The 25390-nt window shown below is 44.0% G+C and overlaps 1 protein-coding gene across 3 annotated transcripts in view; it reads left to right on the forward strand.

Annotated features, from left to right (window-relative positions):
• Positions 1-25390, forward strand: part of ZMYND11 (zinc finger MYND-type containing 11) — a 685469-nt gene that overhangs the window by 357992 nt on the left and 302087 nt on the right. For all 3 annotated transcript variants that reach the window (XM_086941507.1, XM_086941508.1, XM_086941509.1), the window contains exons 11-12: positions 9354-9472; positions 11796-12003. In XM_086941507.1, coding sequence (XP_086797633.1) covers positions 9354-9472; positions 11796-12003 — 327 coding nt within the window. The remainder of the gene's footprint in view (positions 1-9353; positions 9473-11795; positions 12004-25390) is intronic.

Genomic DNA, 25390 nt, shown 5'->3' on the forward strand with positions numbered 1-25390 from the left:
ACTTCTGTAACGTCACCTAGCGCTTGTGTGAGGCACTCTAATGCTGGTTAAGCGCTGCATACCGAAATGCGGCAGCAGATAAGTTAAGGGATACAGGGTTAGCTTACGCAAATTCATTCCTTAAAGCACACATATTACTTTAGGGACCCTCAAAGGCTGCTAGCAGTCATTGGACACCAACAGGTCGCTAAGGCAGGACATTTTACAAATTGTAGCTGACACTTTTCTTACAGTGCCCCTACCATATGTTTTAAGTTTATTTTATCCATTGCTTCTTTCAAAACCTTTAAAAGCTATAAACATTCAAATCACTTAACACAGAGAAGTAAAAGCATTTATTAATTCATAAAATATATAAAAATGTAAACATCGCTGGAAGGATTCTGTGAATATAAAAGAGTTAGTGCTTGCTTTCTGCCTGCTTGGCGTAGATATCTGTATTGTATTACTCTGACAGCACGGCCCACAAAAACATACGTGTTCATGAGCTCGTCTCCCTGACGGGCATAAGTCGCATTTTCAATTCGGTAGACTAGAGGGTTGTTTTGACATCTTCATATAAAGTTCCTTGCACATGTAAGCCAACAGTACGGAGTTTTATTTTTTTTTAAATATTAGCAATGCAATAGGGCTCTCATTACTGAAAGTTTGAGCAATAGCCATTGCATTATAATTTGCAACACCAGTAGCTCAAACTTTCAATAATGCAAGACCTATTGCATTGCAAATGCTTGTTTCTTGTTGCTGTTACCACCCACAGAAATGGTCCATGAGCTGCAATAACTCTCTGTAAATTATCCTTATATCATATTCTTTCAGGATAAGTTGGTTCTGCATGTTTATGCATATATTTTGCCTAACATTCCCCCCCCCCCCTCCATTTAATGTGTGGTAGTCTATTATCTTCCAGCCGTCCCTCTTATGCCCCTCTGTGATTAGAAGAGATTGTATCAAGGGGACCCTAAGGACCCTGCAGTATCAAGTTGTAACCGGATGTCACTCAGTTGTTTGTTGACACTGCTGATCCATTGCCCATGGCTCATTGTTTGCATCAAGGGGTATTATGCTCTAATTCAGAAGAACCTATCATAGGACATTCAAGCATATTCAGCCTGCTTTCCCAGTTTTGTTTATAGAATTCAGTGATAGATGCCTGTTGTGCAGCAACTTGGGCTTCTGCCTATACCATCATGAATTGCTTTGACTCACAATCTCCAGTGACTATTATTTTGCCAGCTCATTACTTCAAATTTCTTATTTCACATACCTTCTTCAGAGAAGTACCCAGAAGATGCAGACGTTTCTTGTCTTTGGTAAACACTCTGTCCTCCCACAGTTTTCCTTATTTTTTGGAAAGCCTCTAGGAACCAGATAGGGTCTGGAAACCTTTCTTTTAGCATTACCTCCATAGCTACTCTAGCTACGGCTCAGCCACAGCCATCAAATGCACAGACACAATCCTACATCAGGCAAGTCCCAAGAATTAAGAGGCTTTACAACAATATTCAGATCAGTATATCAGTCTGTATCCTTATTCTCTGATAATGAAGAAAATAGATAGAATTAACATTACCGGAGAGTGGTGTCACATACAGTGTTATACTTGTTTCTGGTGGAAAGAAGCAATATTGTACTTTCAATGCTGATCTGTACCACCAGACTTTGGCAAAAAGGAGCACCTGAAAAATACAATTTCCGGTTCAGTTGGGTGCCTAGAAATTGGTTGTAGTAAGGAATCTGTTGGAGCCAACATATCCCTTAGAACAGTGGCTCTTAAACTTTTGACTGCTGTGGACGCCTATTTAATCATTCCTGGAATCTGGGGACCTCCACTGAGTCATTATTGAAACCAAAGAACGTCGGCCTAAGCAGTCTCAATGATTAAAACCTCAAAAATGTACAGGCCTTTAAAAACCAGCATTCATCAAGCAAATACACAAATTATAAAATATTTTTATTAAAAAAGAAATGTAAAAACATTGAAATTGTTAATTGAATGGAATGGGTGGAGCTTTTCTAAATTCAAGTGAGGCCATCCGTAGTTCATATCATATTCTGTTTGATGCACGTGCTCACACGAATCAATGAGGATGCCAACTTAATTTTTTGCTCAAATTCATTTACAGAACATTTTAAAGATTCAGTTTTACAATTTGCTTCTTTTGTTTTCATACATCTTATCCATTAGTATTTAATTTTCTAATCAATTACAGACCTCATGAGTAACTGTTGTGGACCCCCAGAGATGCCAAGAACACAGGTTAAGAACCACTATTTTAGAAAGTATGTTACCAAATCTGGGCAACGTGTTCTTTACTAGTATTAGATTTCCTTTAATACAATTAATCATTGAAGAGATTTGTCCAGATCTTAAATTTTGGAACACTCTGTTAAACTGAAACAGTATGTCTGAATATACATCTAAAAGAATGCCTATGAAAATTCAACATTTTCTGTTTCTTTTTGTCTTAATGAGAACTATCTTTGGCAATATCAAAACATCCTGTTAGAAAAATAAAATAAGGTTTAAGTAGAGGTGGCAGCAGTTCTGCCAATGCCTCATTTTCATTTTCCCTTTCTTAAAAGATGGAAATGATGAGAAAACTGACTCAATACGCATGCATCCCTGCATAGAGAAAAATCTACTCTGCTAACTCAGGGTGGTCATGGACCGTTACTATCCAAATGTGGAACACAGTCATGGCCGCCCCTTAATTCTTTTTTCTTTCAACATTGTGGGAAGGTTCCTAGAACTCTGAGCTCCCCCCTTTCATTTGCTTTTCTCACCTTTGTTTCTTTAGTGTGGCATTTTATAAATCTCTTTCAATGTTTTTTGCCCTTTTATGGGTTTTGATATCCTATTCTGACAGGTAAATTTATTTTCGCTCATCTGAAGACGTATTATTTGGTCAAAAAGGTTTTAGGGATGGGAATTAGTTGGTTTTCCCACTGATTTCTCACATAAGTTTGAAAATGCTGAGGGGAAATATATTAAATGGACTGGTGGTCTACTGCCCTTTAGAGGTGACTCGTTTTCACAATAATGCGAAGGGCAGTGCTGCAAAAGGCCATTGATGGAGTTGTGTTCCTACCAAAGGTTCTGCTGCCCCGAAACTTCACTTGTTTCACCTGTAGGATTTACTACCATTTGTAAGTTTCTCAGTGTCATCAGAGGAATTGCACTTCAATAGAGGCCTACAATGGTCGCCCAGAATTCCTTATAGGAATTCTCAATACCAGGCAGAAGTCTTTGACATTGAGAAGGTAGTGTGCCCGATATCAAATTAGGTCTATGCCTAAGAGGTGTACCTTCAAATTCAGGACATTTTGGCATAAACCAAGAAACTATGAATTTATCGGGCCATGAATGTCAATGCACTGACCTGATGTCTGCTGGTATTGCTTCCCTCATGGAAGTTGCCATTTCCTTCACTAGAAAATGCCTCAACCTGGGCACAATTAAGAACTACTTAGGACACCATTTTGGCTGTCATCTAATCACTAGAATAAGGTTCCTATTTCATTATTGATCCAGATTATGAAGTCATGAGATTGAAATAATTTTTCTTCCAAAAAGTAATTTGCATTGAGGACCGTTCATCCTTCTTTTTCCTCATCCGAACGTCCATCAAAGTTAACACATACTGGACACTAGAGGTTCGCCACATTTTACCTGGAAAGGGTTATTCTTTTCGATTGATGACTAGTAATTAATTGGTTTTACAGGTCGAAAGATAAGTAGTGTGGTTTGTAAAGAGACTGGTGACATTATGCATCCGGAGCTGCTACATTCTTACCAAGCAAGATCTCCAAGTGGGTATGGCAGCTCTCTCCATGAGCGTCATTACTCTGTTTTCTATTTAGGCTTTCAATAAGCACTACTTCATTAATTCAAATGCATTGAATGAGCCACAGTTTGGTGGGTCAATCCTTCAGAATTTTATGGTAAAAGATTAACGGATAATGATCTCTGTCTTACCTCCTCTTGTTGTGCTGCTTTGGGATTGGCTTAGAACTATGAATCTGCAATAAGAAGTAGCCATTAGAATAAATTGTTACTTATTTTCGGCACTATACTTTCTCATAGATCTAATAGTTCTCCTGCAGATTCCTAATTGTCCTCTTGCCTTTGTTCTGCTGAGGAACTGTAAATTATTTTGTAAAGTTCTTTCCGAAACATTTAATTATCATTAGCTTCATCTTCATTCTGACTTGTGTTTAGTGGAGTGCAGAAAGTTAAGCGGAGCAGGCTTCACCAGAGGAAGTTGATGCCTTAATGGATCTCCTTCCTTACTTCCAGGGAAGAAATCTTGCTGATCTACTGCTGGAGTTACAACAACACAGTCTGGTGCCTGTGAGTTCCATGTGCTAAAACAAATCTTTCGGATCCAGCCTGAAGGAAAGGGAAGAACTCATGATGAGGAGTATGTGGAAAGGCTAGCTATCCATCAGAAAGAACATTTTCAAATATAAGTAATTATATTTTTACAAACTGATGTTCAGGATGTATCCAATGCCATGTGGGGATTTTTACAGCAACACTGGATGATCTCATGATGTTTTGGTGCAGTGGGCCTACAGAGTGGGCATATGGATCTTGTGAGTTGGTGGACAGAGGTAGAGGTAGAGCGATTTCTGAAATTACTGGACTGAGCACCTTAATACTGACTCAATACCATTTGTGTCTAGGATTTCACGGAGCAATATGATTCCGATTTGGATTGAGTAACAAGTGCACATGAAATTTAATTAGAATGTTTTTACTGCTAAGGGTATAAGGAAGTGAAAGGGAGGACATGAATAAGATTTGAAGAAAGGGGTGATGAAAAACAGAGTAAAGATTGATGATTGGGTTACAGAGAAGATGACAGGTCAATATTTGCTGTGCTCAGTAGGGCCTCTGTCTCGGGAATGGTTATTTTGCATTGGGTATTGTAGATGATGCAGTCAGAGATGAGTAGACATTTAGAAGGCAAGTGAGACATGTGGAGTAGTGTAGTGGAATTCCCTATTGTGTGCTTGTGAGTTGTTTTTATTGTGTGTTGTGAATGTATATTTATATGAATTAAATGAGGGAGGTAGAGGAGAAAGACAAGCGGTCTCGTCCTCCTATCAAACTTAACAATATACAAAGATAGCCCGTCCGTCAATCTTGGAATTGACTTCCACTTCTGGTTTGGACTTGTTGACATGTTTCATCAACTGGTATTTCCAATTCTGCTAGGTAACTCATAGGTTGCAGCACACCCCGTTCCGCAGTGGAATTGGAAGGACTCCATGATGAAGCATGCCACCTAGGGGGAACCCTGGTGGGTGAAGGGTTAGCAAAAAAAAACATTCTGTTTTCCAAACCAGAAATGGTAGTCAAGTCCAAGATTGATGGACCGGGTTTCTTTGTTTTATGTTAAGTTTGATAGAAGGACGAGTCCTTTTGTCTTTCTCCTCTACCTCCCCCATTTGATTCATATAAACATACATTCTCAGCACACAATACAAACAACTCACAAGCACACAATACTGAATCGTACTACACTACGGATGGGCTTTCTTTGTGTATTGTGAATGTATGTTTGTCATGTGAAACGGAGGAGATGTGTTGACGTTATTTTGGTGGCACAAGTTAATGTATATCATGTTCTTTTATGTCATTAGTCTGCTGTGGATGAAATCAGGAGATGGCTCATTTTTACTGGATGCCAATGGTTAATAAACGTGTGTTGTTCCATGACAAATCTTTAGCTTCGTTTTTTAAAGGAATCTTTGCAAATGACCTTTTTGACTTCAATCAATCATTTGCTCTTCTTTGGATTTTAAACAAAACCCATAAAAGAACAAAAACAATACAGTTACACAAATACATCAGAGTCAAAGACTCATAACATATCACAAATTATTTATAATTGTTTCTGCTCCTACTTAAAGCCCATTTTTCTTTCGAGGTGAAGATGGCGACCTCGCGTGAATGTGCATCGCGACTTGATGCCTCGGAGGAGAGCAAACTTACCGGTGGAGAGGGGGACGGGCCGTATAGATGGTGACACGTCATTGACTGTGGGAATGTAGGGGGTAGCGATTGGCCGATGATTGCAACGTTTCCAGGAGACTTGTCTGTTGCGTTGAAGCTTGGCGACGGCTACTCTAGCCCTCCTGAGAGGCTCTTGTACTTGGACCATGCTGGGGCCGGCTGCTGCATTGGGAAGAATCAGAACAGGTCAGCCAATGGCAGCGCCTCCGTCCCCATCATTCACTCCTTGCAGCTGCCCTCCTGGGGTTGATTACAGGAAGTTAGAATAGGTGGCTGCCCTCAGTACAGCAAAAACGCTGCTAACGTGGTTGAAGCAGCCTATTTGCATTGAAGGCGGGAAAAAGCCTTCCACCTGCCTAAGAGCGGTGAAAGTAACCAAGCAAGATGGGAGTTATTCATCATTACGCATCCGGGGCAGAACTTGATGATGAGAACCTAATCTTCCATCCAATCAATGTGAGGCAGCCTTGCTATTCCAAACTCCTCAACAGCTCCATACAGAGTTAGTCATTAAGCCCCATATTAAGACACAAGTAAAACAAGCTGGTATAACTGCATCTTCGTCACAGGACAGAATGGGGAAAAAGGCGAGCTAGAAGTTCGAATCTCTCAGTGAAACCCACACCATCGCTGAACTTCTTTGTTAGAGTTATGGCACAAAGAAACAGTTTAGCTAAGAGTACCGTGCTCCAGGGCACACTGGCCCTTGAACAGGCCCTGAAATCATCTGAAAATTAATAACAGGCCACTTTGAACAATCAGAATGTAGACACCATATGTGCTGTTGTTTCTAAAGTAGCGCTTGCTGTCAATGGTGGCCAGGAAGTGCAAATTCAGAATAGATATGCTACTTTGGCTGATCTGCCAGAGGAAAGTGTGGGCCCATTGTAGACACCGAGGAGTGGGACAAGTGACAGTCCAGAAGGAAATAAAGGATCCATGATCACTGGCCCTGTAAACCGTGAGGGTTTACTCTTCGACTTTCTGGCAGAAATTCAAAAAAGATTTAGGATTTCAGAATCAAATCAAAGAGACATCCAGGGTGCATGTCAAGCACTGGAAGCCAAGTTAGACAACATTACTCAGAGAAACATGGTCTTAGAATTTTCCACTGAGATACTAGCATGGAAACGTCTAAATCTTCAAGATGATTTTGAAAGGCTGAAAAATCACTTGCGCAGTACCAACTCAAATTATTTATAATTCATAACATAGAAACATTCTATTTTGATTTTAAAATTGGTATTAAAACTTTGCGACTAGGAAACACAATACTTACAGAAAAAGATAAAATGTCAGAGACTGAGGGCAGACCTCATCACAGGGACAAATTAAAATAGACACTTAGTCCTATTGGCCAAGGAGAAAGCCCAGATAACTCCTAATAGTGCTGATCCGAAATTTGGCTAGCACTGCCTTTCTGAGTTATTCTTCACAAAATCTTAAATAGGAGTCTGTGCTATTGCAAGTTTGGATCATGATATAGTACCTAACAGTAGGTTTTTAGGTCAAGCCTGGGCAGCGCATGCGCTGCTCTGCGAAGCATGCTGTATTGGAGTATGCACTTGAATCACCGCCCACTCTCTGTCCATATTTATCATTGGCTTGTGTCATTGTCCTTCATAAATGCTGGCTTCTAATTTATAAATAGGCTTGTTAGCCCCTCCTTAGTACCACCTTGTCTACATTTGTAATCTCCCATGAGGACACCCCTTTTGCATATGTTGTTGCTCGGTAGGCTTTAGTTACAGCATCCAAGCACTATTTTGTTTACTGGGCTTCGCATGCCTGCTGTTGCAGGCAGGACACGCTCTTGCAACAGCTTTATTTTTTTTACATAGCACAGTACTCCATGCTGATAGTGGCGGCAGTATCTTTGTTTTACTTGCCGCACCAAACACCTGCCGCATGTTTCTTTTAACTTTTTTTTTTAATTGCCCCATGTCGCACTAACACTTTAATGTCAGCCACGCCCCTTTCCTTAAATGATCCGAGTCTAAGGAAAGGGGCATGGCCGCCAACAAAGTGAAAACGGAGCATGGGGCGCTCCTACAAAAAAAACATTTGTTTGTCAACTTGACAAACAACCGCTTTTTTTTTTTGTAAAAGCGCCCCATACTATACTTTCACTTTAATGGCTGCCACGCCCCTTTCCTTAGACTCTGCTGAAACATGTCTTGTCTAAAGAAAGGGGCGCAGCCGATATTAAAGTTAAAGCCCCGCATGGGCGTTTTTATATACTAGCATTTGTAATACAATAGGTGTCGCATTTACGAAACTCACGTAAGTGCAAGACCTATTGAATTGCAAATGCTTGTTTATATACTTCCTCCTCATGATTTGCCATATGAAAAGACATTAAAACATTTTTGACACCTTCAACATCTCCCATAACTCTCATGTGAGTGGAAGTAAACAATTCACGTCTGCCTAATGCGTATATAGCTTAGCCATTCAGTTTTGTGACCCCACTTTCAGACTAGTAAGTCGGTAATGACCATATGATTAAAGCTAGCCTGCTCGTTTACCCAAATAGAAATACAGGGTAGGAGCCGTGCCAGCTTATAGAATCCTCCATACATGGAAGTGCCAGCTACTCATACAAAAATGCGGACTAGATGTGAGTAGTAACAGGTGCCTACAGAAGTGGTTTTCCTCCTGTTGCAGTGTAGCACATTTGCAGTAACCCCAGATAACTGTCCCATTGGCTAAGACGGGAATACACCTGCGTATGTAATTTTCCAAAATAGGCAATTGACTTCATATTGAAGAGTCACCATTAATTTAACTTGACAAAGTCATTGCATGTGTTTCAGTTATGTAAAATAAAATGAAGTGACTTGTACTGTAAGTCTACAGAACTGACTTCTGCAAACTTTTCAGTTATAGTGTTTCCCCTGACAACATTTTCCAAGACAATATATAGTTTAGAAATGATATTGATGAGCACACTTTTCTACTGAAAGTCTAAGGCATCTGATTAGTAAGCTGTACAGTTTAAATGATGGCACAGACAACTTAAGCTATGTGCTCAAATACCTGGATCCAGTAAAGAAGAGCATACATTTTGCAGGAATTTCGATTTCTTCACAAGTAAATAATAAAGCAAACAGCGTGAACCTTTTGATCCAAACCATAATGTGGTTCACCTGCATTCCTTATCTGCGTCCATTTGATATTACAGAAAGATTATTGTGAAAATTATAAATTAAACATAACAATGAACTTTGTAATGTGTTGGAAATATTACATATAACTGAAGTGTGTACAGAAATTGTCATTTTTATTCTTACCCTCTTCATTACTAATTCTAAACATTTCTTTGCAGGCTCCAACGCATGAGTTGGTGTGGGCCAAAATGAAAGGTTTTGGATTTTGGCCTGCCAAGGTAATGAAAAAAGAAGAAAATCAAGTTGATGTACGCTTCTTTGGTCATCATCATCAAAGGTAATTAAGTGAAGCACTCATTGTATATGCCGCTATGGAAACACTTATAGCACATTTATCTAAGGTATCTATACGGTTACTACAAATATAGCAGGACTGTGTATTAGACCAGTGGTTCCAAAACTTTTTCAACCCGCGGCTCCCTTGACCCCTTGGCTATTGCCCGTGGCTCCCCACTGTTACTTTTGTTGCAGGGTGGGGTGGATGGAAGCCCAGCCACGGGAGTACTTGCATTTTTCTCCCTGAAAATAATTGGGATGAAGCTAATCATATACACAAGAGTTTTTCGTATTCCTAAGGCGACGTCTCTAATAAAAATATTCCTAGTTAAACTTCTTTGCCCACGCCTTTTTTGGAGTACCCTCTAAAAATGTTTTATCCCACTTACAGTGCCAGATAGCACCCCTATGCATGTAGGCCCCATTGCCAAAGTGTTTCTGTGCTTGAAGAATTTTTGCATGCACTTCCATTTCTACCTATGTCATACGTGCCAGCACACCTGTCTCAGCAAGGTGACTATCGATTTTTTTAAACCATATACAGCTTTATTTTTGCTTTCCCCTCCCTAAAATTGCCTCCAAAGTAATACAAACAATTTAAATTCCTCTGAAAAAAATATGTAAACGTCTTTTTTTTTCTTTCTTCCAAATGACGGCATTATGCCGTATATGGTGTTTTACTTCCTCATGCTCAAGGAGAGAGCAGGCCTGTCTGGAAATGTGTGTGTACTGAAGCAAATGTGTACTGGAAGTACCTATGATTCAAGTACAAATTTCAATACTTAAATAATACTTAGTGTGTTTAATAGACAGAACAACTGTACTTTTCTGATAACTTGCATTGGTATAAAATGCATTTGGAAAAAAATGAAACTATTAACAAGTCTAACAAAATAATTCAGACATCTTCCACTTATTTCGGGAGTGTTGGAGCGTGGGGATCCAGTGAAATATGGCGGTCATCTCCCTCAGCATGCCATCAATTAAGCACTACGTTTACAGCTTTAGGCGTGTCACTTACAATTCATCGACATCATGCATTTAAGTCTAATTAGTGTTTAGCTGAAGCCAACAGATCCTTCAACATTAAATGCATTAAAGTGCTTGGTGCGAAGCTACCCAGGCTAGGTTTGTTGGCTCCCCAGGGAGCCACAGCGTACATTTTGGGAACCACTGCATTAGACCACCACAAACTTCGAATATATCATCATGAGTTTGGTGGGTTTTGGCTAGCTCACAGTACCACAACCAACCCCTAAACCACCCAGTGTAACAGAGGTTGTTGGCAGCAGTTCCTCGATGATCTCAGCATGGAAATGCTCCACTCACAGAGCTTTAACTTGGAAATCGTTTGTATAATAAAATAGTGCTCTTATCAAGTGTGGCAGAGCAGCTCGTTTGGTTTTGTGTAGCTGAGATGAAGTATCTCCTAACGATCACAGATAGAAAGGAATACAATGGCATTGTCTTCTTCGAGAATGACCCTGGAACTAACTGTACAGTCTACCAGGTGTCGGTGTCTATCAGAGATGCACAAACAGGACCACATTCACGCATTAGCAGAAAGTGTGGCGAAGGGCACCACGAGAAAGAGATGTCAACCTAACGAGTTGAATCTAGTATGGAGAATATGTGAGCCATGTTACAAAAGTAGTTGGTAAAGAAGGCATGTCTTAACAATCCTTCCTACAAAATAAGTTGTACAGTGGAGGTGTATTTACTTGTTTTGCCCTGGTGGGTACAGTTTATGTTTGGCTTAATAACCTAAAAACATCTAAATCAATCAAACTAGTAGCAAAGATGGGACCTGTTTGCAAAATACTATACCAGCTACTTGCTAGGGTATCTCTAATTCTCTAATTGTTTTTAAATGAATTTTGTCTTCATTTCTTTTTATCCATTTTCTATATTTAGCATTTTTTCTAATCTGTCTTTTTCATATACGTGATGATAGAAGTATTTTGCATTTTCATGGTTTAGCTACTCACAGATTACATCATAACATCAAATACTATTTCATATATCTATTTTGCTTACAAAATAGTCTTCAGTCTATTGAAAACGTATTCTGGGAACCAGCATAGAGGGGGAGATATTCAGGACTCGTGAATAAAATGACTGCAATGAAGATACCCATAATTGGGAACTAAAACTTCAAGTAAGTTAGTTTAACAAATGTGCTTTGCCATCTCTTAGGCACTTTATGGGTGTGCTTGAGTTTCTCACATTTTGATTCTGAAGTTTTTGTTTTCAAAACCTTTGTATCAAAGCAAATTGTTTAGTTCTTTCGATTTTAAAATGTTTTTTCCAAACATTTCATAAAGGGCATGGATTCCATCCGAGAATATTCAGGAAATCACAGTCAATATACATCAGCTGCATGTAAAACGTAGCATGGGATGGAAAAAAGCATGTGATGAGATGGAACTGCATCAACGATTCCTTCGTGAAGGAAGGTTTTGGAAGCCCAAAATGGAAGAGAAAGGTCTAGATGAGGCAGAATCCAGTATCTCCTCAACTAGCAATGAGCAGGCAAGTAAAAACTAAAAGAAAGTAAATATTTGTTGAGTGATGTCCCCTTGTGACAGAAATTAGTGATTGGATAAATAGTATTATGCCAATAATGTTAAGTGTTTGCAAGGCATAAGATGTTTTAATTATCAATCAAGTTGTCCCAATATTATGATTAACATTACCCTCAAAAACAAGTTTAAAATCACACAAAAAATTAAACCAAAGCATATGTAACGAAACATTATTTAGGGTTACAAATAGCTTTCTGGAACATTCAGATGGTATATTGTCACATTCAAATGCATCCAATAATAATAGATATATGTGCAATGGGAGTTCATGATTTTGGTAAAGATTGACGTTTTAACAGTGCTATAACAAATCAAGCGTTCCTTACCTTGAAGTCATATTCACTCTTGTACACTGCATGCTTGTGTGACTCATGCAGAGGTGCACCATATATATACAAGTCCTCTTGCTTTTCAGAAGTACGAACTGCACCCTTTTCTTTTCACTTATTACCATACTTGGTGCCTGCTTGTTTTGGGTATATCAGTTCTTGCCATTGTGTTTCACCTCTATTTCTCTGAATCTTGTTTTACAGTTTTTTCACCTTAGTCCTTTTTTAGGCCTCGTCTCTCAATGCGCATGCGCATTGAGCGAGACTATAGGGGCTTAAATAAGGTTTACCTAGACTGGCGATTGACTGGCGATTTGGTGCTGTGCCCGTGCGCTTTTAGGTCAATGCGCAAGCGCATTGACCTAAAATGCGCGTGCACATCATCAAATCGCCATCTGTTCCCCAGCAGCACTCCTTCCACACCTTTGAAGTGAAGCTTAGCTTCACTTCAAAGGCCCCTGCTGCTTCACACCCTCATCGCCGCTCTCCCCGCTCCGCCCCCTCCCCTGCCCGCCGTGTCGCATTTCTCCTCCCCCCTCCCCTTCTCTGCCTTCTGTCGTAGTTTGGTCTCCTTTATTTTATTGTTTTACTAAAAGGAAAGCTATGGCTGCACTTGTAATGGGTGTGTTTCTATAAGCAGTGCTCCCTGCTGTATTTCATCCATCATTGGCCGTTAATTGTCTCTCCTGTATTCCCTGTGATGAGCAGCAGCTCTTTCCAAGCACTGCTCGGATTACAGCTCTCCCAGGTCTCGCGCTCACGTACCCCAAAGTTTACACATGACACCAAAAAGGCAAGGAAGCTGCACGTTTAATAGCTGCTCTCGAGCGCTCGTCGAGCAGAAATACCTACCGGCAAGAGGGCATCACAACTTACAGCGACTCCCCCTCTGCCCCCTTCCTAGGTAAACACCGCGTCAGGGCGACGCGTTCTTGCCTGTTGCCCGAGTGAATATCGAGCTAGACAAGTGTGTGTCCTTCACGGACAGAACCCACTTCAGCTGTCCCCCAGCCCCCACATTTGTGGACTCCTTTAAACAAACACACTCCAGTTGTCATGTTGTGAGCTCCGTGCCACCACTGTGTCTTTACAGTGGACCTGAGCTCGAGGCAACACACGAGCTTCACAGATATTATAAATGCACTCAAGGGTTCCTGTTAGTTTACAGCAAGATTCTTCAATTTAAAAACAACTTTTTACCAGTATAGATTTATATAACCTTATGTTGTAGTTATTGGTGTTATCATATTATTCTTGTATAAAATGCCACAGACGCTGTTGTTCAATTGTACAGTGAACTAATACCCATTGGTGAAAAGCGCTTGATAAAGATGCTAAATACATACAATGCTCGTGCATTTAATGGATAATTTCCCAGTATTCTCCATGTGCGTCCGTGCCAGGCGGTGCCTGTGTGTGTGTGTGAACAGTGCACCGCGTGTGAACACGCCTAGCCCGTGTTGCTAGGCATACATGTCTTCTAACAATGTTCACGTAGCCTCCATCTCTTCATAACCATCTGCACGGGGAGATTTGAACTTCTGACCTCCTGCCAAAGGATGTCTCGTGTAAAATGAGACCTCAGGTGAATGTTAACTGTTGACCACCCACCCGAACGCTGCAATAAACGTTCTAATACAATCAGTGGGCACGATTAAAGGGGCATAAACATTATAGGGGCGCAACCGTTACTTAAGTGAATCACGGCGTAGCCATAAAACACTGCAATCTGGAGCGGTGGAGAGCGGGGTGGGGGTGGGGGGGGTCGTCTAGTCTGAGCACAGAGGCGCATGTCACTAAAAACAACAGACATCCCAGAGGCGCAGCACTCATGAGTGCAGCAGGAGCCGCGGGTCTCAGGGGTCCACTGCACCTCTGCGATGGCTAGTGGAGGAGTGTGGCTCAATGCTTAGAGCGGCAGACCTTGACGCAGAACACTGGCCAGGGACCAGGGATCGATTCCCGCCTCGGCGGGTTTTGGGCTTAAATTCCTCTGACCGGATATTCTCGCCTCAGTGCCGATTCTAAGCATGGGTCCCACGCTGCAACTCTGGGCAATAGCTTGCTTAGTCTCCACAAAGGCCCCCTGATACACAAGGGATGCCTGGTTTCACCATGGGATGCCCAGGAGTGGACACCCCACAAGGAAAAGCCAGGAGGGGTTCCCTTGTGGTAGGAGTACAAGCGCCGGGATGCCTCCGGGTCACTGTTCGCGCTATACAAATACGCCACATTTACATGGCTGTTTCAATCACCAACGGGTGAGGTGTGGGGGGCTTCAACCTCCGAAGTTAGTGTTATATGAACCATGGCATCTTTGCTCGGCCAATGGACACTCGGGTTAAGAGCTCGGGGCACTCTGGAAGTGCACCTGTGCTACCTGAAGTCAGGGCTTTAAGTGGGCCGGGTCTTACCAGTGCTCAGCTCCGGCAGTTCTAAACAGCAGGAGCTGGGACGGGTCCCTATCGGGCTCTCCTTTTTTGACGTCACCTTCTGGGTGAAAAACAAATCCTATCTCTGCAGCAGTGCCACCCTTCACTGCTGTGAGGTAACTTCGAAGAGACTCATTATAGTACTTTCAGTCTCATCATTTAAAAACTGAAGCATTTTCAATGTTCTATACAAGAAAGCCATAGTTGTTGCTTTGTTATCTTAGGCAACTAACAACCATTGACAAAACCAATAGTTTGCAGTGTTACTTTTTTTTTTTATATCTGGATGCAATGGCAGAAGCAGCAAAAAACCAGTCTGGGACACACTATGCCAGACACAGATTTTTAGTTTACGTGTTTTAAACCACGCCCTTAATTGCATCTGCGCGCCCCTTGGAGAGAACCACAGTTTTTTTTATTCCATTAACACCCTGCCTTTAGTAACTAAGTATCTATATTTACCCCCACTTCAATTTTCCCTACAGACTCCTAAAAAAGGAGATTATTATTATTATTTTTTTTGCGCCCAAGATTTTACTAGCAAAATGTATAGTTTTTAATGTAAGCACATTGTTACTTTGTAAAAATGGTTACACAAAACAGAAGGGGGCTGATTAATGTTACTGCACAGGTCGGCAAAGAAGCACTCAGTAGGCCTACGGGTCAAAGGGGAGGCATCCCATCTCTGTGGTCATGCACCATAATTTATGCTGCCAGGACACATTTTCAGTTGCATGTGGCATGAAATGAAATGCGTTCCAGAAAAGCCTCAAAGCTGACCCGGTCCATTTAATCTCTCAGTCTGCGGTGCGCATGCGCACTGGCGGCACGTATTTTCACTCTCTCCAATTGTACAGCAGAGCTCACAAACACTTTTCCTAAATATTCGACGCCTGAAGTTAGAATCGTAAATCATCCTCTGCCAGTATATTTGGGGATATTTTTAGGCCTTCTCTTCTAGTTTCAGGGAAGCATGGTCATTCAGGCTAGTCCCAGGGGGCACAAACAGGCGGGAGGCTTGAATTTTTGGAACATGGGATCGCCTACAACTGGTGGTCAGGAAACGGGAGCACGCGATCTAAGGGCGTCAGGAGAGGCTCGCGTGTTACCCTTAGGACGATAAACTCCTCATTAGTGTTCAAGGAACTGAACGGCAATGCAGGGCTCAAGTGTGTCAAGTGTGTGTAGCTGACTCAGTGTGGTATGTGCATTGCTAAACTCAGTCCTATTTTTCTTATCATAATAAAAATAATTGCAACAATCGTATAGCGCTTATCACCCAAAGGGCTTTTTCAGAGGGCTTTTAAGTTCAATAAACCCAATTGAACTTAAAAAAATGAATTTCACTTGCCCAGGATGGTTCATATAGATCTGTATCATCCGAGTATAAATAAATGGGCGGGACTATTTCAAAACGGAATAAGCCCCCTTTTACCATCATATTAGAAAAGCATATTTCTGGATGTAGCAACGTGAGACAAGAATGTTTGTGAATATCTGTTCCGTGTCACTTATTGTGGTGGACATATGCTTTTACTTTAGAGATGTTCACAATTGCTTTTATTTCAGTCTTAATTATTTAAAAAAATAAAAACCATTTGGATTTGGTAAATGAATACATCTAAGTCTTGTACATACAAAACATTTAGCATTACAAATGCTATAGGTGTCACATTTAAAAAAGCTTAAAGTATTGGCATTGTAAATCACAAAGCTATTACTTTTGCAATTTTAAAGACCCACACATTAAAAATAAATTGTCAATTACAAAACCAATAGCTCCAACTTTTCTATTGCGAGACCTATTGCATTTCCAATGCTTGTTAGTTTGGGTAACATAGCCTGCAGTGTTGCAGATTTAACAATGCAAGTTGTCACCTTACTTTTACAGCAACTGGACTGCCTACCCTTTGCTTCTCCTGCCTTATGAATCATAATTTAGGGCATGACTGCACTCTGTACTATAAGCACCATCTCTCTCCTTTGGTCATGAGTCACGGCTCCCAGTCTCACTCCATTCTAATTATTCCACGGTGGTGCTCTTGTTTGTACAACGTAACTTCTCCTGTAGGCAGTATCTGTTGTGTTTCTGACCTGCCGTAGCCCATACTTTTCCTGACTCCTCCTCCTCCTGCTTTTGAGTGGTTCTAGACCTGAATTGCACCCTGCCATTATCAGTTGTCAGTTTCCTTAAGGAAAGGTTGACTCAGTGGCATCCACAGCCTATCCCTCGCATCCAATACAGCAGGAAATTGATTTGGCTGGTATGCTCCTATCCAACCTGATGACCCAGGTGAGGAATTTTCTATCATGCTGCCATTCCTTGTCGTTTCAGACTCCTTTATGGATGCTTTCAGTGAAAGGAGTAGCAGAGCAAGTAAAAGACCTCAAACAATTGGTTATTCATAGTCTTCTCTTAATAGTTAATGCTTTCTAAATATTTTTCATCGAATCAGGATTAAGAGCTCTGTCATTTCTACAGCACATAATAAAAAAGTAAGGCATGTATCTACAGAACGTTTCTATGATAGAGGAATGGATTAAGCAGTGGAATGAGGAGGTTGAATGAACAATCAGGGCATTACAAAGCATCAAACATCGGTATTTGTGATAAGGAAGACCCATTTACCAAAAGCATCTCCAAGGCATCTCCTACCTGTGTTGCATGGATTACTAGAATTGGTGACAGAGAAATTCCTCATACCCACCACTCTCAAGGCAGCAACTCCATATCTGCTGAAAAAGTACAAGCCAGCCCAACAAGACCGTGCTTCTTAAAGATCTATACTTAGCTGAATTCTGTATTAGTGTCTTCTGTTTGGTGAAGATATGCTCCTGCCCCCTAAATCTTCATAATAGTTGACCGGAAGAGCAAAAGAATGGATACGGCTGGTAAGGAGATGCATAGCTCAGCAGCTATATTGCTAAAAACAGCCACTGGCACTGCCCTCCTAGGCCATTACTGATGAGATATCTGGAGTGGTCTCAAATCCTTCACAGAGGACCTTTCAAGGCATCCGTCAGCAGCTTTATCTTCAATAGTGGTGGAGTCTTTAATTTAGGGAACTTCCCTCTAACTTCATGAATGTTCTGTAACAAATCCAATCGTGAAACATGGTCGTGAATTTGTTTTTGATTCCGTCACTATTCCAAGGAGATAAAATCAGGTTCATCCATGGGTTCACCAAAGAGTATCTCATATGGGGGTGTGACCACCTAATACTCTTCTAGGAAGGTCATTCAGTGATCGCTGTGCTGATCACAAGGTGTGATACCACAACAATACCATAGCTAATACACAAGCAGTTAAGGCTTGTTTTAAGCATACAATTGGTTTGTTCTAATACATAGTTTGATTCTGAACTAAATGGGTGCAAGAATAGCATTCATACTTCCAAAGCAGACATAGCATCTCTAAATGCCTTAGCGGCGAATACAGTGCAATTGTCTTTATGGAATGTATGATTGCTCGGATTGCTACTAGGCACTGAAAGCCTTTTATAACTGCTTGAAAAGTGGAATTTTGTATTGGCAAACATAAACTAATCTAGAGATGGAATTGTTTGCAATAAATAGGTACGTATGTTACTTATCTAGAGTAACCCAATATGATTGAGGAAAATTACACTGAGCACTTTGTGAATGTGGTGTGGGGTAATGATGCTGGTCTTACAACAGTTGAATGCTGTATTTTTTGACAAATGGCAAATTGCGTCACAAATTTTGCAATCTTAGGTAAAGGTCGTTACTCATATTGTTGCTGTAGCATTGATACAGTAGTGCTGATGCCAGCATGAACTGAACCTATCCCTTAAGGACCTGCCCTGACTAAATCTAATCTAGCTTACTCATTAGTTCTATGCCTATCCCCAAAACATTATCTTTCTTGAGGCTATTTTCGTCAGGAGGATTTTTGCCTTTTAATGTTATTTGTATTGCCAACAAAATGTCAGCATCAATATGAGATTAAACCAGAGTAGCACATTTAAAGGTTTGCTCCACTGTCTCTGCAGCCACATCTGCTGCACAGTTCACTTTACTGTGAATTCCTTCACTTTTGAAGGGCCACAGTGTTGTACACAGGTGAAAGGCAGCTTGTCCTGTACCACAGCTCCCTCTTGCTAATGTTTATTTGTATCAATTCACCCTTTAAATCTGACTCTATTCAGGTATCAAGGTGGTAAATCCACATTGTAACCCTATACACTGAATGCTGAGTCCAACACATAAGTGTTGGCACTGACATGCATTTATGTTAACTGGGAAGTGGATCCATCTAAAATGTAGTGGTGTGCGGGGGGCGGAGCTAGCCAGCAATGGTGATGGCCGCCTGAAGCGCGCGCTCCTCCGCCCAAACAGATATTCATTAACTTATCCTTACAGTACCGGTGCCTACTGGAACAGAAACCTCCCCCAAACACTGTCTGAGTGGTGTGGAGCGGAAAATAGCTCGGTTCCACTGGGCTCTGACCCTGCGGAGAGACGTTGTTGGCCCTCCGAACAACGCGGCGACCAGAGAGGAGGGGAGGCCCATCGGAGGGCTGAGCGGCAGAGGGATTGCGTCCTGGAGTCCTGCAGTGCGGAGAACACATCTGCAGACCGAGTCGACGGCTTTTCACACTCCTGTTGGTCGGTAGAGACTCGAGAGTGGTGCGGACGAGCTCCGGCGCGTGTGGCGGCTGCTTGGGGGCAGAGGCGCGGGGCCCTGGGACTCTGCTGCAGCGCCGGTCTGCAAATTGAGCGCCCGGCTTTTAGGCCGCGCTAGGCCCAATCTGCATATTGGGACTCCTGTGAAACCGAAGGAGACTCGGACGCCGGTGAAACCCCACTGGAGGGACGGAAAGAAAGCGGAGACACCTTTGGTCAGTGGGGGGTAATATACACGCGGGGGTGGCCCTGATTACCCCCACGGCTCACAGAAGGCAAATGGCTGATACCGAGTGGGGCCCAGGAGACGCAATGGAATAAAATAGTGAGACCCTTCTGAGATTTGAGCCCCCCCCTCACTTCTGCCATTGACCCCCCCCCCTCCCCCACGCTTGCCAGGAGCGGCCCTACAGACGACCTGGTTGCTCATACAGGGGAGTGGAGACCTTATATAGCAGAGTGCACTCCCGGAGACGCCATTTTTGCTACTTGAAGCAAGCAAACTGGAACGCGAGGCGACTCCCTCACGCCAGCATATACTGTGAGGCACTCAACATACCACCCTGCGGAGACCAGAGAGTGTATTGTCGCCTGCTGTATAGCCCTAGGACTACAAGCGCTAGTAAGAGGACGATCGACCGGGGACTGGTCGCGTTGCTTCTCCGTCCCTTCCCTTTCCGGTGCTAGACGGGAGAGACACAAGAGTGGTGCAGTGAGGGCTCACTGAGTATTCGCGGCCTGGCCCGAGCGAGCGACGGCGATGCTTCGATATCTGAAATGAGGGAAACGTATCAGGGGATATAGTGTGCACTCCTATGCTGCCTGCTGACGACTTGATTTAGCTGCTGATGGAGGGTCGACCCCACTGTACTTTATGATTGCCACTATTGCGAACACTGCTAGTGCGTACCCTAAGTGTCGCGGTCCACCGTATTGAAGTGCGCGAGTGTGACACTGATCGGTCCGCCATCCGACGCCTTGGGTTTGCTACAGACTCGACCGGGCCTGGCGGAGGAAATATCTTAGTATACTCTGCACTAGAGACGCTGTGCGAATAACGTACTTTCTTGTCGTGGCAGCGGGCCACAGAGATTGAGTGGAGCGGAGAGGTGACTCTAGGAAATGCGATGGGCCACCCTGACAGAACGCAAAATATCATTTGAGACTAGCAAAACGCCCAAAAACTCAGACAATCCACCCCAAGAAGAAGATACTGGACGAGAACAGGTGACGGGGAGCGAGGGGGCCGAGTCGGATCTGCGCCACATATTGCTTGCCATGGAAAAGAACTTGCAGAGTGGCATTGCATCTCTGGGTACAAAGATGGACGCCCTGACATACCTCATGGACCGCATGGCGGAGAGACTAGACAAACATGCGGAACGCTTGGACATGTCAGAGAGCTGCATTGGAGAGGTGGAGGAGGCCCAAACAACCATGGACTCGGAGCACAAACAGCTCGGTAAAGTGATTCAAATATTGCAGGATAAGGCTGAGGACCTGGAAGCGAGGTCATGAAGATGTAACATACGTATTACAGGCCTGCCGGAAAGTACTCCTACAGGCAATATGGAACAATTTGTGGAGGCCCTCCTCAAAAAATTGCTAGGCGAAGATGCGTTCTCTGGGATGTTCGTGGTGGAGAGAGTACACCGCACGTTGGGCCCAAGACCGAAGCCAGGGGCCCCCCTCGTCCTATTGTAGCAAAACTATGGAATTACAGAGGCCGGGACGTGGCTCTTAAGTTAGCCAGAGAGAAATAACCTTTGCAATATGAAGGGAGCACTCTGTCCCTGTTTCCCGACTTCACTGCGAGAGTACAGGAGGCGAGACGACAATTCGTCCCTGTTAGAACTGGCTATTTCTGGTTGGCTAAGGCTGACGCCAAAGCTAGGCAGAAACCACCATTCTCGTCGGGGCAAGGAAGTCACACGCCAAGATAACCCCCTTGCTCACCCCCTTGGTAGCTTGGCACGAGCAGTAAGGCTAAACTCGGAGGCAATGTGTAAAGCATTTGCGCCAGCACACAACAGCAACAACATACTCGGCACACCACAAAAGGAACTCCACACAAGGTTATTTATAAAATAACTTTTGTATTGTAAACACACATCAGATAGTATCACACATGTACATTGTGCCAACTGGCACGGGCAATATTCACAAGGGATTATTTACAAGACAGGGCCACATGGGCCACTGTCAGAATCAGCACTTAGTAGAAATGAAATACTGTCAGAAATTAGAATAAAAGAATATAAAATCACTGTAGCACAAAGTAACAGTTATAAATCACATCCAGTAACTACTGGGAACAGGTAAGTACCCCCTACGCAACCCTAAACACCTTAGGAGAATGTCACGCAGGGAACCAGGACCTCACTAGGACCACCTTTACTTAAAAGAACAACCACCTAAGTATCACACAGCATTTAGGGGTATAAGCACAACACATTACACATGATGCATGAAAACACATTCAGCGGTGTAGTAAAGGGAAACACATGATGCATAAACCTACACATTCAGCGGTGTTCAGAACAAAGCACATGATGCAATAAAAATACATTCAGAGGTGCAGCGCAAGAAGACACATGATGCCTAAAACATTCAGAGGTGCAGCGCAGGAAAGAAAGACACATGATGCATAAAAATACATTCAGCGGTGTTCAGAACAAAGCACATGATGAAATAAAATACATTCAGAGGTGCAGCGCAAGAAGATACATGATGCCTAAGACATTCAGAGGTGCAGCGCAGGGAAAAGGAAGACACATGATGCAAAAAAACATTAAGAGGTGCCAGAACAATACAATAGCGCAAAAATCACATGATGCCTAAACACAGGAATAACTCATGATGCAAGAAAACACATTCAGAGGTGCAATAACCATACAATTGCGCAAAACTTACATAAGCCACCCTCTGTGGCAGTCCCTAGGCCAACTGGCCTTGTTGGGGCTCAGACGCCCTGTGTCCAAATGTCAAGGGGCACTGCCATGCAGCGCCAGTCCAAGCACAAGCCTAAACGTAGCAGGTGCCCACTACTTGCTGGGCACCTGGGAACACTCACAAGGGCCTAAACGCTGCAGCTGGCACTAAGTGTTGCGCAGCTGTGACTGGCCGGGCACCTCTGTGCCATCTCTGTCACTCTCAGGGACTCGCTCTCCATCTTGCGCCTAAACGGTGCAGCTGCCCACTAATTGCTGGGCAGCTGGAGACAAACTGCGACTGGGCCTTCTCTGACCCTTAGGCGGAAACTGCACCCACTCGTTGGAGCCACACAGGCTCTTAAACTAGATATGGCCGTTGGAGCCCTCAGGCTCTGCAAACAATGGCCCCTCGAGCCTCGCTGGGCTCGTAAATACAGCTGCCCTCAAGAGCCTCACTGGGCTTGTACAAACATGCCCCCCAGGGAGCCTCTCGGGGCTCTAGACAACGTTGGGGCGACCCGCTGCCAACTGGTGCCGCCCTTCTTGCACCGCCAACACTGTGCCCCACGGGGCTCTCAAAACAAATCTGCCCCCACGTTGGAGCCATCAGGGCTCGGGAAGAGCGGTGGGGCGACCTACTGCCATTCGGGGCCGCCCTAACTATCAGGGGCATCCCGGCCGTCAACGGCAGCACCACTTGGCCACCCGGAGCCCCCCCCTTTCAGCCCTCTAACACTCACCGGGCTGTTGCGGGGGCAAGGGCTCCTCTCCCTTGGACGCGGCAGCGCTTCTCTCCCTCCATTCGGGGAGCCTCGCGCCGGATTTCTCTCTTCCTCCGGGGTCAGCGCTCAGCCAATCCATGCGCGGCTCTCGGGCCAAGCCTCTGGTGACGCCACACGCTTTCTTCTTCCCGGGGCTCCCTCAGCACACCGGAGCCCCGCAAAGGGCCACGCTTACTCCTCTCTTCCCGGGGCTCCCTCCAGATCACGGGGGCCCCGGACGGCCATCACCCTTCTCCCGCTCTTCTCCTTTCTCCCGGGCTGCGGGGCGGGACTTCCGGCCGGTCGCGCTAGGATTGGCCGGCCGGCCATCCACTTCCGGGTCGCTGCGGGTAGCGTAGCGGCCCCGCTTAGGCAGGCAGGCGGGCAATCATTATCCGAGGGGTGGGCTCCCTTGAGATAAATACATTTTAAAAAGTGAATACGCGGCGTGGGCAGCCGCGGAGGGCCAAAACAGCGCTACCACGCGCTGAGGGGTAAAATCACAGCGCTCCCAGCGCTCCAAATGAAATAAAGCGCTCCTAAGCGCTAGCAGCCAGATAAAGCGCCTCCCAAGCGCCACAGGCGAAATAGAGCGCTCTCAAGCGCTGGAAGCAGGGCAAAGTGCTCCCAGGCGCTAGGGGGAATCAGGAAAAGTCCAGCAAAGTCCCCCCCTCAGCCCAGGCAATGCAGAGGGGTCCCCCAGGAGTCCTCCAGGCATCCAGGGGCTGGGCAGCGCCCGCCCCTGGTAGATTCAAGTCAGAAACAAGAACATTTTGGAAGGGGACACAGCCCCTTCTTATACACAGAAAAGTCTTTGAAGTCTTTGTGTAGGCAGTGTGAGAACCAGCTAGAACTGGTTATAGGGAAGTCCTGTCAGTATCAGGGACAGAGGTGACAGTTGCCCAGCGGGGGGGTGGAGCCAGCATTGTGGTCAGGCAGGCACAGCCCTTCACTATCAGGTGCTATCTCCTCCCACTTCCCTGGCAGCAGATGCTGCCTTTCATCCACGGGCTGACTCAGACAACCTCCTGGGCTCTCCAGCCCCTGTCACCCTCAAACCAGACAGTCAATCCACAGCAGGCCCAGACACTCATGGACCAGGCTCACCAGCCAATCACACGCCAGACACAAATTACACAAATATACCAACTTCTAAAAGTGACACTTCTAGACTATACACAGTCATGCCGCATATATCATTACGCCGCATTCAATCTCACGAGTTCGCACATATCAAACTCGCCCCTGCACTCCCCACACATCAGGAACTACCATGGGCATACATATTCCCCATTCATTCCTATGGGAGGGCAGGTCACTCACCACACATACACAGAGAGCTCAAGCACTTTACACTGTACCACAGTGAAAAAGTGCGCAGAGGCCTAAAATCACCACCACCAGGTTCCAGAAACAGGCTAGAAAAAAGCAAAAAGTCTCGGGTGAACCTGCCTAAAGGGCCGGGTCCAACAGTCCCCATGAAATGCCAATTGAGGGAGCTTGGAGTCGACTAAGCAATGCTCTACCCGGCGAAACTGCGGATCAACAGGCAAGGGAGATCTACAATATTTACAGATTCGAAAGCGCTCCAGAAAACTATGAAAGACTGGAAGAAGGACCGACGGCGATTCACGGTGTCTGACCCACTTGATGAGACGTTGGGAGGGTCCATGGAGGATCAAGATTAACTTTAAGTCCCACTTACAATGGTTACGCTACTTGCAATGACAACGACTTGTATTGACAATTTTCCAGTAACCTGTGCCGTTGGTATGCAGTGGAAGGTCAGCCCCGTTGCAGCATTATGCTTGTGTGGTGGTCCGTTGCCGAAATGCACAGTAACAGTGAGTGGGGAAGGACATGGTGGAGGGAATATGCATATTTTCCTTATCTGGGTAAGGGATTGAGTTTCACCAACGTAAATAATATCTGCCTCATATTGTACCACACGCAGTTCAAATGTTACTCCACTGTAGTCCGAGAATTGATTGCTAGCCGCCCAACTGTAACTCTGTGATTGCATTGTATATGGACGGTAGAATGGGGTCCTAACTGTGAATTATAATGGCTATTGCAATGATGTAATGTAATGTAATGTAATGTAAAATAGCATTTGTACCGCGCTGCAGTCACTCCAGGGAGCATCAAGGCGCCAGATACTGATTCAGAGATGAAGGAAACAGGTAGGGAGTGGATGGAAACTCACCCAACTGTTACACTAGTGCTCTAACG

This window comes from Lissotriton vulgaris, chromosome 10 (genome assembly GCF_964263255.1).
Source record: "Lissotriton vulgaris chromosome 10, aLisVul1.2, whole genome shotgun sequence".
NCBI classification, from domain to species: Eukaryota; Metazoa; Chordata; class Amphibia; order Caudata; family Salamandridae; genus Lissotriton; species Lissotriton vulgaris.